This window comes from Onychostoma macrolepis, chromosome 07, assembly GCF_012432095.1.
Source record: "Onychostoma macrolepis isolate SWU-2019 chromosome 07, ASM1243209v1, whole genome shotgun sequence".
NCBI classification, from domain to species: Eukaryota; Metazoa; Chordata; class Actinopteri; order Cypriniformes; family Cyprinidae; genus Onychostoma; species Onychostoma macrolepis.
The window spans coordinates 45,672,999-45,691,942 of NC_081161.1; the positions used below are offsets into that span (position 1 = coordinate 45,672,999).

The window sequence follows — 18,944 nt, forward strand, 5'->3', positions numbered from 1 at the left end:
CCAATCAGAGCAGACTGTGCTTGTCGGAAGGAGGGGCTTTGTAGAAAACAACGTGTTTGAGAGAGGTGGGGCATATAGTGAAGGAGTGGATGCCGAGCTACCATATCCTTCATATTGATATTAATTATATTATTACATTATTTCTTGTTTGACTATTAATCAAGTTATGTCAAGAGTGAAATGTGTAGCCTTATGTGCGCTTATGAGATATTAAAGAATCCTGCTTTATGCTGTACTTCTACTCTCTAAGATGATGACTTCATAGTGTGTGTGTAATGAAGGCAAGGAGGCCTTGAAGTTCTGATAAGTGCTCTGTGTGTATGTATGTGTGCTGGTAGCTCTCTCTCTCTGTGTTAGAAGACTGTCTCTGTCAGCTGCCGCCATCCTGACCAAAAATAGTTGTCCAGAAGACACCTATCTTGTATGATCCCTGATCGCTGACGTCTGCCCAATCTGATGGAGATATGTTTGAAGCGTTTTCGTCCATATGTGGAGATTATCTAAATTTATCTAGGTTTTATCAGAATTTTGATGACTTATGCATTGACGCAGTTAGCAACCTCTGTTAGGGTATAATTGCTGGTGTTTTTGACATGTACGCAGAGCGGCCTACGAACTCGATTGTGAGTCTTGAAGCTGACTTGTGCTGATGAAACTGCAAACTGTCTTCAATAAATTTTCTTCATTTTTTGATCGAATCTTTTGACTTCTGGTCTTTATTCAACACACCTGGTCCGAGGGTCTTTACTGTAAATTCCCCTACAAGAGGAACTACAATAATGTACAGTATTTCAAAAAATAATGTATTTTTTGAACATCAAAGCATGTCAACATATGCTGTTACACCAAATACACAAAATAATGATCTTTAAAAAAGCATCATATGACCACTTTAAAACTGTGAGACAAAGTCTTTACTTCACCAGAAGCTTCAGATATTCACTCTGATTAAACATTACACAAAACATTAAAAATAAATAAATAAATCTATGCTCAAATGAATTGTTAACAATAAAATCTGTAAACATAATTTAGAAAACAGAAGTGAATTTTCAGTTTATGCATTAATTGTACATGAACTGAATGTAATTTGTACCTTTGGCTGCAGATTTTTATGTAGGATCTGTTGATCATGCAGGTGTTTTAATGCCATGCAGAGCTCCACAGTCCAGTCCAGAACCTGTAAATAGATAAACTATGAAAAACATTTGACATAATAAACTCAAAAATATATATATATTTTTAACTTTACAGATCATATTGTATTTGTAAGGTTTAATGTTCCTTCCTGATTACTGTCACGGCTACATCGTTCTCTCTCCACTGAGTTTAATTACCACACTCATCAAGAACTGCACTTATTCCCAGCACACACACACACTCACACTCTCTCTCCATCACCTGTTCAGCCCATTGCTGGTTGACTGCGTTTACTCCCTCTATTTGGTATCCTTGTGTTCTCATCTCCTGCTAAGACTGTTAATTCCAAGCTAAGTGTTTTGTGAGTTCAGCATGTTATTCAATAAAATGGGTTCCCAACATTGTGGGGCCCTTACTGTCACGTAATATAAAATTAAGGCCTCCTGACTGCATCGTGATCCCAAAACAAACATGTATACAATATATTGAACACGCCTAGAGAAAACAACTGTATAAAAGAGGGTACAGAAAATGATTCTGGGGATTGCTCTGCAGAGTTTTCTTATTGTCCCTGATGATAATAAAGTCTCTCTTCTAGCATCAAAATCGCAAGACTTTGAGAATGATCCCTCACAGCAGCGGCAAAAGCCACCACACTTATTATTATTAAAATAATAATAATAATAATGCTGTGATTAGCTAGTAATCAGTACTTTGGTATTGTATTACAAATTGTACAAAAGTGTGTGTTATATATACACACACACACCTTTGTCTTATTTCAGGGGCTCACAAAATTTCTAAATCCTTGATAGTCCATAGCACTCTTCAGGTTTTGGTAGCCCGTGATTTTAGCTATTTTTTAACTAGAATTTCATTAGCCTGAATTTGAAAAAGCCATTTTTAAAGAATTGAACAAAAGTCAAAATATCAATCTAAAACATTTTCAAAACACAAATATCGACAAATACCAAGGAAGGAATTTTATTTCACTATTTATGATGCATCTGCATGATTTTTAAAATCTAATTTAAGGTTTTTGATGACCCCTAAGACCTGCACAAATAAAATGAATACAGCATGATTAAGGTAGGGCAATGTCTGTGGTAACATTAAACCATAAAAAATTATTTACAGTTCAGATACAGGTTCTCACAAAACAAATCGTATTATAAGTCAAACATACAATTTATGATTTTAAAACATGTATGTATGTATGCATGTATGTATGTACAGCCGTGAAAATTTTTTTGCCCCCTTCCTGTTGTTTTCTTTTTATTATTTTTTGCATTTTTGTCATACTTAAAATATTCAGATCACCAAATACATTTTTTTTATTACACAAATATAATGCAAGTAAATTCAAAATGCAGTTTTTAAATGATCATTTCATTTATTAAGGGAAAAAAGCTGTCCAAACCTACCTGGCCCTACGTGAAAAATGAATTGCCCCCTCCTGTTAAATCATGAAAGAACTGTGATTAACCACATTATTTTAGAAAGCTGAGTTAAATTTCACTAGACACACCCAGGCCTGATTACTGCCAGACCTGCTGAATCAAGAAATCACTTAAATAGAACCTGTGACGGTTCCAGTGAGTAACCGGTTAACTCTGAGTTGCAGGTGATTGGCTGAAGTGAGTGGTTTCACACCTGAACGGAATCATGGTGCTCCTATGAAAGACTGGGACAGTTCTTCCAGAAGTTAGGAAGGAAGTGGGGACTGAGCTTCTGCTGTCTTTGTTTGAGTTGTGTTTCGGGTTCCTTATGAGGCTATCGGAGAACTGCTGAGATGTGAGGGATAAGGGAGATCATCGCCACCTTTGATTCATCTCTCTTGGGTTGGCCGTTGCTTTCTGAGGTTTTCTGGACTGTGAATGATTGGACTGATGTCTTTCATAAATATTACACATTTACACGCACCTGCTGACACTGATTACCATTTATACTGACATTCAATGTTGTTCTGTCTTACACGGATAAATAAATTAACATAATTGGCTGTGGTGTGTGGTGACTCCCTTGTTTTGTTGCGATTCAGAAAAGAGAACGTAACAAATGGGGGCTCGTCTTAAAGCGAAATTATAACGTAACCGGATGAAATTTGTTTGATTAAGATTTGGTATGATGTGTGAAATAATGAGCTTTCGGTATGCGCATTGTTTTGAGAGATGCACATAAATATTGTGTGTTTATTGTCTCGTGAGTTCGAAGGTAGTCCTCATTAAGGGTGAGTGCATTTTTCTTTTTGCAGGTGAGGCATTGTTCATTTTCTCCTGGGTAGGAATTGGCAACGCTTAGCGTTGATTTTGTTATTTTGCCTTTTTTATTTTTGTGCAGGCTTTTGGGTGAAGTACACCGCCGCGGTTGCAAATTGAGCTGTTTGTTCAATTTCTAAACCATCATTACTTTGGTGTTTAATGTCGCTTTACTCTTGAAAGCTGCACAAAGACTAGGCATAGGTTAGTTTAGTGGGTTTGTAGGCAGTTTAGAAGGGGGAGAGTGAATAATTGTTTCACCTGTTTTGTGTTCCGAAAGGGAAATAAATGCACTTGCTTTGGTTTAAAAACATAACATTTTAAAAGAACAGAATGTCATCTATAGAAGAATTTATTAAAGATCCATCAGAAGAGATATTAAATTATTTTGTAAAACAACAATTATGGGAACTTGTAGATCATTTTAAAATTTGTGATGTTGACAAAATATGGAAAAAGGAACTGCGTTCTGTTGTGAAAAATTGGTTATGTGAAAATAACTTTATGGTGGCCTTCCCTCAGAGAAAACGCGATGTTGATGTAAAAGGTTCATTAGATATTTTCTCTGGGTTATCTTTCGAGGAAAGGAAAGAAATCTTGCAAATGCAGCAACTTCATGATAAAGAGTTGATTAAAGAAACTAAACGTTATGAATTGGAGATTGAAAAAATAAGAAATGCGAATGTGCTCCGACAACGCGAGATTGAGTTTGAACAAAGTAAATTAGAGGCTGAGAAGTTCGCACGAGATCATGAGCTGCAGGTGGAGCGGTTGAGATTGGTGAAGGAAGGGAGAATTATGTCGGATGCTGGGAGAGAGGTTTTGGTTTATCTGGAGGGTTTGACTTGGCCAGTAATTTAAGGCTGCTTCCCAAATTTAATGAACATGATCCTGATGGTTTTTTTTTCTTTGTTCGAAACTTTGTCTGAAGAAAGGAATTGGTCATTGTCTATCTGAATTGTCACGCTTCAAACGGTGATTACAGGCAAGGCACCGGAGGCATATGCAGCGCTCACGATGGAGGACAGAAATGATTATGACAAGGTAAAGGTAGCTATTCTGAGGGCCTATGAGCTGGTTCCGGAGGCCTATCACCAGCGATTTCGAAGCTGGAGAAAAGGTGATCGCCAAACACACTCTGAGGTGGTAAGGGATCTGGTTTCTTATTTTGATCGTTGGTGTGTTGCGTCCGCTGTTGATGATTTTGAAAAGCTGTGTGATTTAATCATTTTAGAACAATTTAAAAATATTGTGCCGGAATATATTGCTACATACATAAACGAAAAGAAGCCTAAAGACGCAACGGAAGCTGCAGTTTTGGCAGATGAGTATGTATTAACGCATTAAAAAGGTGTACAGAGAAAATAGATCAGGTCAACAGAGTGGCAATTTTAATGAAAATAGAGTTGGTGTAAAGAAATTTGAACAAACTTATCCTTTAAAATCAGAGAATAGTGGTCGGGTGAAGACGGACAGAGACCTAGCATGGAATTTATTGTTTTAATCTGGGACATTGGAAAAATAAGTGCCCAGTTTTAGCTGCAAAGTGGAAGTCTGGAAAAAATAAATCCCAAACTAATTATGTTAATCCTGTGTTAGTGACTGACCTTAATGAAACTTCAAATGACCTTGATCATGGTACTTCCATAGTGGTTGGAGATGAAGTATGTGAGTCCAAGATAATAACCAGGAAAAACTTTGTACCGTTCATTACGGAAGGTTGTGTGTCTTTGCTAAACTCTGAGAATAAAATATCAGTTAAAATCTTGAGAGATACAGGCTCATCAGAATCTTTTATTCTTGAATCTGTTCTGCCCTTTTCTGAGGTATCAAGTGAAGGGAGGAGTGTTTTGCTTGGGGCAATTGGATTAAACACGCTTTCTGTTCCCCTACATAGAGTACACCTGACGTCCGATTTGATCTGTGGAGAAGCATCCTTGGGAGTTCATCCATCTTTGCCATTTGATGGGGTTACTGTTATCCTGGGCAACAATTTGGCTGGAGGTAGAGTATGGCGAGATGTGATTCCACCTCCTGAAGTAGTGCCTATCCCAGTTACAGAGAAATCCGACATTCTGCATCTCAATTTTCCTGAAGTATTTACAGCTTGTGTTGTGACTCGTGCAAGGAGTCGTGAGATGTCATTGGAGAAACAAGAAGTGTCAAAATATGTTGTGCCTGGTTTGTCCACCCTTTCACCTATTTCTCATAGGGAGTTGGTAGATGCGCAGCAGAAAGACCTTGAGTTGCAGAAGTTGTTTGATGCTGTTGTTCCGTCTCAGGAGGTAAGAAGTGCTGTTAGTGGATGCTTTATCCAAGATGAGATGCTTCTAAGGAAGTACGTCCCTTGTAGAAAGTATTTGTTGGATGAATGTGTAATTCAAGTGGTGGTGCCGAAACCATTTCGAGACATGGTACTACATCATGCACATGGTGAAGTTGCTGGACATCTAGGAGTAAAAAAGACTTATGATCGAATTTTACGACAATTTTATTGGCCCCATTTGAAAAAGGATATTTCATCTTTTATTAGAACGTGTCACACTTGTCAGGTCACTGAGAAGCCAAATCAGTTGTTGAAACCAGTGCCTTTGAGTCCCATAGTTGTTACAAGCAAACCGTTTGAACACTTAATAATTGATTGTGTGGGACCACTGCCTCAGTCTAAATCAGGGAGTGCATATTTGTTGACCGTAATGTGTCAGGCAACTCGCTATCCAGCAGCCTATGCCATTCGAAAAATTACCACCAAAGCAGTTGTGAAAGCTTTAACTCAGTTCATATCTATTTTCGGGATACCTAAAATTATTCAAAGTGACAATGGTACTAACTTTACGTCACGAATGTTTGCTGAGATTTTGAAGGTACTTAAAGTGAAACACAATCAGTCGAGCGTGTATCATCCTCAAAGTCAGGGTGCGCTTGAACGGTTTCACCAGACTTTGAAGTCACTTTTGCGTGCTTACTGTGTGGAGCTAAACCGTGACTGGGAGGAGGGTTTACCCTGGCTATTACTTGCTGCAAGGGAAGTACAGCAAGAGAGTTTGGGATTTAGCCCAAATGATTTAGTTTTCGGTCATCGCGTACGTGGACCTCTTTCTGTTTTGCGTGAGGGACTAGGTGAGGAGGATCTTCTGCAAAATTTGGTTGAGTATGTAAATGGTTTTCGCAGACGTTTGTTTTTGGCCGGGTTGACTGCACAGAAAAATCTTGCTGTGGTGCAAGGGAAGATGAAGAGGCACTTTGATAAGCGTGCTGAGGGTCGTGTCTTTACACCAGGTGATCAGGTGTTCATTTTGTTACCGTCTCCTGGATCCCCTTTTAGTTTATTGGGCCATATACTGTTCTTCGGAAACTGTCTGATGAAATCTATCAAGTTGCAACCCCAGATAGGCGAAAATCTAAGCAGTGTTTCCATGTAAATTTGCTTAAAGCTTATCGTTCTCGAAATGCTGAAATTCAACCAATGAAATCAGTTGTTCTTGTTGCCACTGCTTCTTTTGAGTCTTATCAATTTTCTGTTGAGGGAGAGGATATGGTTGTGAATGAGGACATAGTAGTTCCTGAAGATTGTGTTTTGCTTCCTCGATTAAAGAATTCAGAGACTCTGCAGAATTTAGATGCCCTGTTTTCACATTTGACAGAGGTTCAAAACAAAGACCTAACCCAGTTGTTATGGGAGTTTCCTGGCTTGTTCTCAGATATACCCACTCGTACTCATCTGATACAGCATGATGTTGATGTGGGAGATGCGCAACCTATTCGTCAACGTTTTTATAGGGCTCCAGTCAGTAAGAGGAAAGCATTGGAATCTGAAATTCAGTATATGCTTGAGAATGGAATAGCTGTTCCGTCATGCTCAAGTTGGGCCTCACCTTGCTTGTTGGTGAGGAAATCAGACTCAACTTATAGATTTTGTACTGACTATCGCAAGCTTAATGCCATCACTAAGCCCGATGCTTTTCCACTTCCTCGAATGGAGGATTGTGTAGATCAGGTGGGTACAGCTAATTTTGTGAGCAAACTAGATCTTCTTAAGGGATATTGGCAAGTGCCGTTAACTCCTAGAGCTAGAGAAGTAACCTCATTTATTACATCGTCTGGATTATACGCGTACTCTGTTATGAGTTTTGGTTTACGAAATGCACCTGCCACCTTCCAGAGATTGATGAACCGAGTGGTTTTTGGGCTGGAAGGATGTGCAGTGTATTTGGATGATGTCATTGTTTTCAGTGAGACCTGGTAACAACATTTAGTTCATCTCCGAGCTCTCTTAAATCGCTTGGCTGAGGCATGTCTTACAGTTAACCTGGCCAATTGTGAGTTCGCTAAGGCTACTGTAAGATATTTGGGAAAAGAGGTTGGCCAAGGTAAAGTGTGTCCGGTTCAGGCCAAAGTTCTAGCCATTCAGCAGTTTCCTTCTCCGTCCACTAAGAAAGAACTCATGCGCTTTTTAGGGATGGTCGGTTATTACCGGGGTTTCTGTTTTAACTTTTCGACTGTGGTTTCTCCACTGACTGATTTGCTTAAGAGTTTGGTGAAATTTGATTGGAGCGAAAATTGTCGGAGAGCTTTTGAAAACGTTAAACTGTCATTGACCACTGCTCCTGTGCTGGCTGCTCCGAGGCTGGATATGCCATTCAAATTACAGGTGGATGCCAGCCAGGTTGGTGCTGGAGCTGTCTTGTTACAGACAGGGGAGAATGGATTGGACTATCCAGTAAGTTTCTCTTCTCGTAAATTTAACTGGTAAATTTAGTGATTGAGAAAGAGGCTTTATCTTTAATTTGGGCACTTCAGTTCTTTGACGTGTATGTGGGGAGAAATGCCCGTAGAGGTGTATTCCGATCACAATCCTCTAACATTTTTGCATTCTTTACAGTCGCCGAGTCAGCGCTTAATGCGTTGGATTCTCTTTTTACAGCCTTATAATTTGATTGTTAAACGCATTAAAGGATCGGATAACATAGTGGCAGATGCGTTGTCTCGTGTTCCTGATCTGACCAATTAAGTACCATGGTTGTACGGTAGTTTCTGTTTTTCTGTGCTCTTTTGTCGCCTTAATTTGCTTTCAGGATCCAGATTGCTGGTGGCAAGGTGGGCCGTGTGGGAGAATGGGGAGAATTGTGAAAATCATGTTTGTACTACGATCAGAGGTTGTATAATAACATGGGTATAGGAATATGATTTCCAAGGTTATGGTGGTGGGATTTGTTTTTTTTTAATCTGGTTTGGACCAGATCTTTTTTTAAAGGGGGGTGTGTGACGGTTCCAGTGAGTAACCGGTTAACTCTGAGTTGCAGGTGATTGGCTGAAGTGAGTGGTTTCACACCTGAACAGAATCATGGCGCTCCTATGAAAGACTGGGACAGTTCTTCCAGGAGTTAGGAAGGAAGTGGGGACTGAGCTTCTGCTGTCTTTGTTTGCGTCGTGTTTTGAGTTCCTTATGAGGCTATCGGAGAACTGCTGAGATGTGAGGGATAAGGGAGATCATCGCCACCTTTGATTCATCTCTCTTGGGTTGGCCGTTGCTTTCGGAGGTTTTCTGGACTGTGAATGATTGGACTGATGTCTTTCATAAATGTTACACATTTACACGCACCTGCTGACACACTGATTACCATTTATACTGACATTCAATGTTGTTCTGTCTTACACGGATAAATAAATTTACATAATTGGCTGTGGTGTGTGGTGACTCTCTTGTTTTGTTGCGATTCAGAAAAGAGAACGTAACAAACCTGTCTGACAAAGTAAAGCATGTTTAAAGAGCAACACATCACGCCGCGATCTAAAGAAATTCAAAAACAAATGAGAAACAAAATAGTTTACATGTATCAGTCTGGAAAGGGTTATAAAGCCATTTCTAAGGCTTTGGGACTCCAGCTAACCACGGTCAGAGCCATTATCCACAAATGGAGAAAACTTGGAACAGTGGTGAACCTTCCCAGGAGTGGCCGGCCTACCAAAATTACTCCAAGAGCACAAAGACGACTCATCCAGGAGGTCATAAAAGAACCCAGAATAACATCTAAAGAACTGCAGGCCTCACTTGCCTCAATTAAGGTCAGTGTTCATGATTCAACAATAAGAAAGAGACTGGGCAAAAACAGCATCCATGGGAGAGTTCCAAGGCAAAAGCCATTCCTGACCAAAAATAACACACAGGCTCATCTCAAATTTGCCAAAAAAATATCTTGATTATCCCCAAGACTTTTGGGCAAATATTCTGTGTACTGATGCAACAAAAGTTGAACTTTTTGGAAGGTGTATGTCCCGTTACATCTGGTGTAAAACCAACACAGCATATCATAAAAAGAACATCATACCAACAGTCAAACATGGTGGTGGTAGTGTGATGGTCTGAGGCTGCTTTGCAGCTTCAGAACCTGGATGACTTTCCATAATTGATGGAACCATGAATTCTGCACTCTGTCAGAAAATCCTGAAGGAAGGACCATCAGTTTGTGACCTCAAGCTCAAGTGCACTTGGGTTATGCAGCAGGACAATGATCCCAAACACACCAACAAGTCCACCTCTGAATGGCTCAAGAAAAACAAAATGAAGGTTTTAGAGTGGCCAAATCAAAGACCGGGCTTACATCCATTTGAGATGCTGTGGCATGACCTTAAACAGTCCATTCATGCTCAAACCCTCCAATGTGGCTGAATTAAAACAATTCTGCAAAGAAGAGTGCACCAAAATTCCTTCACCGCGATGTGAAAGACTTATTGCCAGTTATCGCAAATGCTTGTTTGCAGTTGTTGCTGGAATGGATGGCACAACCAGTTATTAGATTTAGGGGGCAATTACTTTTTCACGTAGTGCCAGGCAGGTTTGGACAGCTTTTTTCCCTTAATAAATGAAATCATTATTTCAAAACTGCATTTAATGAGTTTTTCCTTAAAAGATGCAAAATAATCTGCCAATGGGGTAAGCAAAATAATCTTATTTCAAACCGAAAACAAGATTATTTTGACTTTTTTTTTTTTTTTTTTTTTTTTCTGAAAATTTGATTTAAGAATTAATAGATATTTGGACTGGAAACAAGACAAAAAAAGCATTTTCAGAAAAACATTTTTCACAGTGTGTAACATTTTCTCCCTATAAAGCAGTTTGAATTGCCATTGTGTGTGAAATGTGCTATGTGAATTAACTTGCCTTTACCTATGTTGGCATTTAACTAGTTCAGGTAGCCAAACTTTACCACTCACCCACTTCAACTTTTTTTTTCAGAGTGAGGGAATGAGAGAGTTTGAGGAGGACGATGCCCTTACTGTGGCTCAACTAGAGGCTGGAGTCAGGTGCAAATGGAGCTGGTCCTGGTTGAAGTTAGAATCAAAGTGTGATGTGAAGGGAAAGGAATATTTGTTTCAATTGTCACAGTTAAAAAAAAAAAAAAAGAAACCAGGCCATGCCAGATGCAGCCTCTGCTGCAGAGAGATCAATTATGCTACCAAGGCCTCCCATGCCCTTTTGGCACATTGTAAAAGTTGTTTGTAATTCTATATATAATATTTGGTAAAACACACATATATATATATATATATATATATATATATATATATTTAATACATCAGATATAACAAATATTTACATACATGCACAGTTTAAGATAGCTTTAATCACCTTTTTGGTAACTTCACAACTTAACTATATGTATATAGTTAAGTCATGCACTAACTATATATGCTTTCTGTGTGTTCATTAAAAATTCTAACCTATCATTTCAGAGCAGTTTTACTGTCAACAAACAACAGTGAGTTAAAAATGTCAGTAATACAAAAAAGGAAGAAAATTACAAACAATAAGGCAAATACAACAAAGAAATATACAAATAAAATAAACAATTTAGCCTATAATAGCCTACTATACAGAAATTGTTAAAAGTATTTAAATCTAAAACAATAAACCACCGCATAGACTTCATACAAATTTAACAAATTAATTCATAAAGTTATGAACAATATTCAGTGAAGAGTATTTAATATTCAATTCAATATTTGTCTGTGTTTCACTCCATCTCGAACCGCACACACGGAAAGCACTTGGGAACAGTGTCCATCCACAGCTCAGTGCGCTATTAACTCATTTTTTAGTATCAAGCAAGAATGACAGGAGACTGCATACGACAGTCACGATACATGATTTGACTGATTTGGATGTTACGTTGTAGAAAAAGGCGACAGCACACCGCATTAAAGGAAAGGATCATTCATGTTTTCTGGCCAAAATAAAAAACAAACCTAAAATGAAATCATCTTTGAGAGCAAGAGGGCCCCCTGGTATTTCGGTGGCCCTACGCAACATGTGTACTTTGCGTACAGGGAGCATCGGCTCTGCTTCTGTTGATGGCTTTAAAGCTTCCAATTTGAAAAACACAGTATAGAAAAAATTCAACATAACACATGCACACTGCAATAAAATCACAATATCAGTTCCCATTTACAGATAACATTACATTTGTAAATACAGTCGAACCAAAATTTATTCAGACGCCTTCAACATTTCTCACATTATCACAGTTTATTCACTAGAGTTTAGAAAATGGTAATAACATATGACAAGAACTGTGTTAGAACAAATTCATCTTGATAATGTCAGATAACTTTGATAGAAAGGCATGTAATGAATTCGGTTGAATAGCTGTCAGCTGTTAAATGTAGGTCAACCAATTACGAAGCAATGCTTCATTTTGTATGTGGTGTAAAAGTTCACATTAGCAATTAAAGAAAAACACGAGCAAAACGTGGTCAGGTCAAAGTGTCTGAATTATTTTTGCTCCCAAATTTTTTTAATCAGTTTTACTGGTAGTCCACTGTATGAATAATTTTTGGGTATAATATGTCACAGTTCATTTTATTTTGCTATCCTCACTTACATAAATGAACTAGTGCCCTGCACACACTAGTAAAAAAATATCAATAAGTATATCTGGTGTCTGAATAATTTTTGGTTTAACTGTAAATGTCTTCTTTTAAAGTCCGTGTAAAGAGAATTCTGAGAATTGTTTCTAAACAAATTACAAATGTTAGAAATGTATTGCTGAAACACATGACAAAGACTCTGAACTATGTAGTACTGAATTGTGGAGTTAAACCTTTAAACAGTTTTTCACCAATTCTGTGTTTAGGATTTTTTGGGCGGGGCTAAAACCGTGCTCGATGACGCAATGGAGCCACCGAGCGTGGCCCCGCCCCTAACACTAATAACTATGTTGAGAGGTCAAGTTCTTATGGCTACTTCACACCGCCACAGGCGGCGAGCTCCGGCGAGAGCGGCGCGGCGTGTCTTGGACGGTGAGGGCGTCGAGGAGAGTTGAAGTCAGGTCAACTTTATGGTAATGAGTTATGACGCGGTTGGGCGGCAACCAATCGGAATGTAGAAGTCCTCCGCTTGAGAGGAGTCCAGAGAACGCAGTCCTGTAACCTTGGTTTCCAATCACGTTAGTTCCCAAGCATTTTCACGCTATACGCTTGTTTTCAGCGGGAATGCAATTAATTTGCTCAAAACAACACCGATTTGACCAGTTGGCATTTATTGGTTTATTTCGTTAGTAAACATGTAACAATAATTGTTGTAACTATAAGTTATTTCCATTGATCAGTTTCTTACTTTCACAATTAAAATATTTCATGAGGTTAATTTATACCCTACGTGGTCAGTCTGCACAAGATCAACATCCTTGTTTCCTTTTCGGCTCCTTTAAATACAAGACCAAGCGTTCGATCGTCAGAGCGTCAACAAATATTTCTACAGCATCGTTGGCAGGGCGGCCAATTTTGACGCTCTCGCTGGCGGTGGTGAACGCACGGTTTGTCTTTTTGAATGTCTGTGATGTTAGATATACAGATTCAGGGAATGGATACCAGGGTCTTAGCCCAGAGACATCAATATGTGGCAGAATACATACAATTTAAAAACATGGAGCGTTCACAATTCGCATCTAAAAACGCATGGAAACGCGAGCTGTACTGCTTTCTCTTCTTTTCTTCTTCTTCGTTTGAGAGCAGAGAGTCCTGCTTATTTTTCAAATATTTTGATAACTTATTTTAGTTACTTGGCGGGTTTTTTATCATTCAAATTTTTCTGTTGTGTGACAAACTCAGAACACATATTTTAATATCACTTTACACGGACTTTAAGTTCTTTCTGAGAACAACTGTTAACTACAGTTTAATTCTCCAAGTCATTGCAGTGGGTTAAATTTCATAATCTCTGAATCTGCAAACATACCTCAGTTGCTTTCTTTTTGATTTTGATTATCTGAGGTAGATCTCCACCCTCACAGTGCTCCATTACAAGATACAGACAGCGACGATCTGAAAGCAGATTCATTCATTACAGTGCACTTTAAAATCATATATTAATATTTGCATATATCATTGCATATCCCTGAATGCAGCTTTAGGTACAACAATGGTTTAACAATGTAAATGTTCTTTTAACCTGGGATGATTTCCTTATGTTCGACTATGTGTGGATGATTGATGTTTTGGAGAAATTGTGATACATTGCCCTAAAAACAGACAGAAATGCACTTATCAGAATTTATCTTTACATTTAAATATCAATATAAACAATGAGTTTGTCTTACCTGGTTAGCATTCAGCTTTTTGATGACAAACTGATCACCAAACTTATTTTTCACCAGCATTTTATTGTCTTGTTCACTCACTAATGAGTATCCATTTTTTGTTAGAACTGACTTATTGCTCCCCATCTCTGAAGATTTCTGTGACGTAGAAGAAGAAGATTCATAAACTTTTTCTTTTTTCTTTTTAAATTCAAGAGTTTATAAAGGTTTCCTAAAGCTTTCATAAGTTTCCTAATGCTTTCTTAAATAGTAAGTTCATTAGAGGTGTTGTATTTGTTAACCGTTTGAAAAACGAAATCCTCTAACTTCAATCCAAAAACCCAAAGCCAAATCAGGAGATTTGCCCTTACCTCTTTGATTGGGAGATGTCGCTAGTGGTTTCAGAAATCCTACGACGGTACCCGGGCAGTTCAGTGGGTCTGGGATGTTTTCAGGTTCAGATAATAGGTCACCATTAATCAATCACTCCGAGTCTTGTTTTAAGAGAGATTTCAACGAATCACCATTGAAATGGTTTCGCTTTATTAAAAACAACAACAACAAAAAAAAAAAACAACAACTCATAAGTAATAAATCAAAAGCAACAGCGAATATAGTCTTCAACCGAGATGCGGCAAAGCAATTCAGATAACATCAGTGGATTATATAGTAGGAGGCGTTTACAATACTTTCTCCTTTGCAAAGCATTTAATAAAAGATTCACTTATAGGGTATACAGAAGTCACATTCACAAATTAGGTCACACCCATTTCCCCTGCAGCTGTGCAGTGGGTCTTGTCGTTAGGGCCGTGCACAGGGGGGTGTCCCGATGGCTAGAGCCACTGCCCCTCTGTCCTCATCGGCTGAGGTGCCCTTCTCACCAAACCCACCCCCGCTATCACCCCAGCTCAAAGCGTCCAGTTACCGCTCCGCTAAAGATCCTCTGATTCCGCGAATCCGCTCCGTGTTTTCCCGCCGCTCCGCGGCATCACTCACAGTCTGTGTGCCGGTCTCTCTGGAGACGACCGTTTTTTCCCGAAGGTCGATGCATTGTAATCCACATTACAGTCAATGGTTGAACTGCTGAGTTCGTAACTTGGTAGTTTGTTTTTGTATTTCTGTCTGCAATGATTTGCTCTCGGTCTTCTAAAAGTTGTAGCAACTTGTACAGAATATCCACGTTCTTAGAATGTCTAATCAAATTATTCACCAATATAAATAACACAAAATCTGCTGTTGTTGGCACACTTTGTAAAAAAAACAAAAGCTTCACAAAAAAGGAGAAAGAGAGAAGGGAGGCTGCTAAAGGCAAATCAACATACCAAACATGAATTCAAAGCTCCAGCAGGTAAATCATCATTTAGAATATTTATCAGTTTATCACACTTTAATTCTTGCTATTAAGTATAGTTCCCATTATAATCACTTGTCTTAGTTACTAGTAATCTAACACGTTTATAATATTAAAACCATAATAATAGGCCTATAATAGTTAAAAAGGTCATAGAAATGTTCTAAATGAGCTGTTTATTAGTATATAATATGCTGTATAATTTTAAATTACATGTCTAATACTTATACTTCCATTGAAGAGGAGGCAGAAGCAGGCTCAGAGATTGAGGGAGAGCCCACTCCATCAAAACATCTACAATAAAGTCCGAAATTATTACGGAGTGTGCTACTGTCACAAAACAGACCAGGAGAAGTTAACTGGGATGTGTTTATTTATACAGCAGATGCAAACTGAAGCAAATACGTTCAGACTGGACATTAATCATAACATAACTTAAAGGAAGGTAGCTTAAACAGTCCTTTCTGCTTTCGCAGGATAGTCGAACATAAAGATCCAACGGGGAATTCCAAACAGCAACTCAGGTAAGTGTCCAGTTTTCATGAGTTCAATTGACTTATGATAATTGGTTTATTTTTCCCTTGCAGGTATAAGAATATAAGGACAGATGAACTGCAGATGGCAGAAGGTCAGATAGGGGAATCTAGGTAAGTACTTCAGATGAGTAAACAGGTTGATGTTCACCAAAACTCCTGAAGATATCCAACTTGACCATCCATACACAATATATCCCTCAATTGGCAGGTAGGTAGGTAGACTGGAGGAGTGGAAAAACCACGAGGTTGGAAGACTGAAGAAACTGCAACAAGACCAGGCAATTGTGATGTGACTGGTGACAGTTTATATAGCGTGGGGGAATGCGGTGATCAGTAGCAGGTGTGCTGATTGGAGAAAGGGTGCAGGTGTGAACCAGACAGGCTGCTGGGAAATGTAGTTCTGGGCTGGTGACTGAGCTGGTGAGAGGGCTGGTGACTGAGAATGTGAAAGCTGCCTTCTCTTTTGAAAACTCAAGTTTCTGAACAGCAAGATTTTTAATGCTTTTTATTTATTTATTTTTTTAATCTCTTCTGCTCATCAAGCCTGCATTTATTTGATCCAAAGTACAGCAAAAACAGTAACTTTCTGAAATATTTTTTACTATTTAATATTCCATTTGAATATATTTTAAAATGTAATTTATTCCTGTGATTTCCAAGAATTTTTAGCATCATTACTTCCTTCACACGATTCTAATGTTCTGATTTGCTGCTCAAAAAACATTTATTGTTAGTATTATGTTGAAAACATCTGAGTAAAATTGTTTTCAGGTTACTTTGATGAATAGAAAGTTCAGAAGAACAGCATTTACCTGAAATAGAAATATTTTGTAACATCATAAATTCTTCATTTATTATAAATCTTTATCATCACTTTTGATCAATTTAAAGCATCCTTGTTAAATAACAGTATTAATTTCTATAATTTATTTCCAACATATATATACTTTATATATATATATATATATATATATACACACAGATAGATAGATAGATAGATAGATATAGATATTCTGAATGGTTATAGTGTATAAATGTGGATCTTTGGATATTTCTATTAATCAAAGAATCCTGAATAAAATTATATTAATATTAAAATAATATTAAAATGATAGTATGATAATAATTAGGGATGCACCGATACCACTTTAGTCCACTGTATGAAGAATTTTGGGGTATAATGTCACAGTTTACTTTATTTTGCTATCCTCACTTACATAAATGAACTATAGTGTCCTGCACCCACTAGTAAAAAATATCAAACATTATGTCTGGTCTCTGTATACTGACTGTATATCCTTCGGTTATCTTAACACTTAATTATGCCCATTAAAATTAATTTTACAAGTTTTTGTTACATTCGCTGTTTTTTTTTTTTGTTTTTTTTTGCTCTGTGGTACATTATCTTTAATTTAATAGCATTAGAGCTGCTCCATTGCAGCGGCTCAGTACTGTAATCACGCACTTTGCTGTAATAATGCAGGGAACTACTGGTTATAAATCTCTAACTGTGATATTTTCAGAAACAGAAGTTGTTGTTGAAGTTTTTGTTTGTTTGTTTTTTAAATCTGAAACGTGCTGCGATTTATATTTCAAAGCCACTCATATAATGCAGAAACACTCATAAAGCAAGCAAAACGTGCAACGCCCGCCCATACAGTATTTGTACTGGTGCAGAATGAGAGGGACAAGTACAGTACAGCCTAGCCATTTCACACAGGCTGATGTTTCACTTTCGCCAGAAAGTCGTGTATGCTTAAGGTTGAAAATAAATGATGTTTATAGTGAATGTCCCTAAATTGTCTTATATTTACGATTTAGTTTTAATTCAAATGATGCGCGCTATGTGAGCGAACATCAATAAAGTTCACACAACAGAAGTGCGCTCTCTCTCTCTCTCTCTCTCTCTCTCTCTTCCTACCGTTAAGTAACTTGTGCATTGTTTTACTTACTTGTTTTTGACATATCCGACCGAAGTACAAACTTTCTGGTGATGTCTGTGAGAAAGGGATATTCACTCGACAAGCTCGCGCATCTGCGCCGCCGCGCGCTCAATCCACTCAGCGTGCTTTATCAGCTTGCGCACATCAGCTAATACTAAATGTTCAACATTGTATTCATTGCATACATATACTTCGTAGACATCCTTAATCTCTAATAACTCCATTCTGCTGTCTGTTGTTCTGTTGTCGGTGTTTCTTTGTCTGAATATGGCACTTATCACATGATGTGTGGTATCGGCGTTTGGTAATCGGGGCATTTTAACGAGTACGAGTACGAGAACAGGAGCTCAGTATCGGTGCATCCCTAATAATAATAATAATAATACTACATGTTTATTGAGCAGCAAATCAGAATATTAGAATGATTTCTGAAGGATCATGTGACACTGAAGAGTAATGATGCTGAAAATGTTGCTGTGATCACCGGAATAAATTTCATTTGAAAATATATTCAAATAGAAATCAGTTATTTGAAATAGTAAACATATTTCAAAATTTTACTGTTTTTGCTATACTTTGGATCAAATAAATCCAGACTTGGTGAGCAGAAGAGGCTTCTTTAAAAACATTAAAAATCGTCAAAAACCTTTGACTGGTAGTGTATATTTGTAATAACTGGATAATGTGTATTAACAAGCACCCACCCCCTTAATACCCCTTTTTTGGTTTGGGCCACTGCCCCTCAAAATGTCTGTGCATGACCCTGCTTGTCATCATTACATAAGCTAAGCAGAACTAGCACACACACATACCTCCAGACCAGTCAAGTCAAGTCACCTTTATTTATATAGCGTTTTTAACAATACAAATTGTGTCAAAGCAACTTCACAATATCAAAATAGGAAAATAGTGTGTCAATAATGTAAAATGACAAGATTAGACATTCAATTTTCAGTTAAAGGCATTTCATTAGGCACAAAAACTTAAGTCTGACCTTTATTCCACTTACAGCTGCACATTTTTCTACTTCACAATAACAAAATCTTTTAGGAAGCATGAGCGAGGCATATTCATGTCAACACTTTTCCATCTTAGCCGTTAACCACAATAGCAACACTTGCAATCTCTCGCTTTGACAG

The 18,944-nt window shown here is 37.9% G+C and overlaps 1 protein-coding gene across 2 annotated transcripts in view; it reads right to left on the minus strand.

The window, feature by feature from the left end:
• LOC131544661 (apolipoprotein L3-like) overlaps window positions 1-14,670 on the minus strand; it is a 29,766-nt gene extending 15,096 nt beyond the window's left edge. The window contains exons 1-6 of one of the 2 annotated variants that reach the window (XM_058783040.1): window positions 14,347-14,670; window positions 13,997-14,134; window positions 13,849-13,918; window positions 13,636-13,721; window positions 1,402-1,467; window positions 1,097-1,180 (exon numbers count right to left, since the gene is read on the minus strand). In XM_058783040.1, coding sequence (XP_058639023.1) covers window positions 1,097-1,180; window positions 1,402-1,467; window positions 13,636-13,721; window positions 13,849-13,918; window positions 13,997-14,122 — 432 coding nt within the window. In that variant the 5' untranslated portion in view covers window positions 14,123-14,134; window positions 14,347-14,670. Of the gene's footprint in view, window positions 1-1,096; window positions 1,181-1,401; window positions 1,471-10,676; window positions 10,722-13,635; window positions 13,722-13,848; window positions 13,919-13,996; window positions 14,135-14,346 lie in introns of those variants that run through there. The other variant, XM_058783041.1, reaches the window with a different exon arrangement.
• Window positions 14,671-18,944: the final 4,274 nt, after the last annotated feature.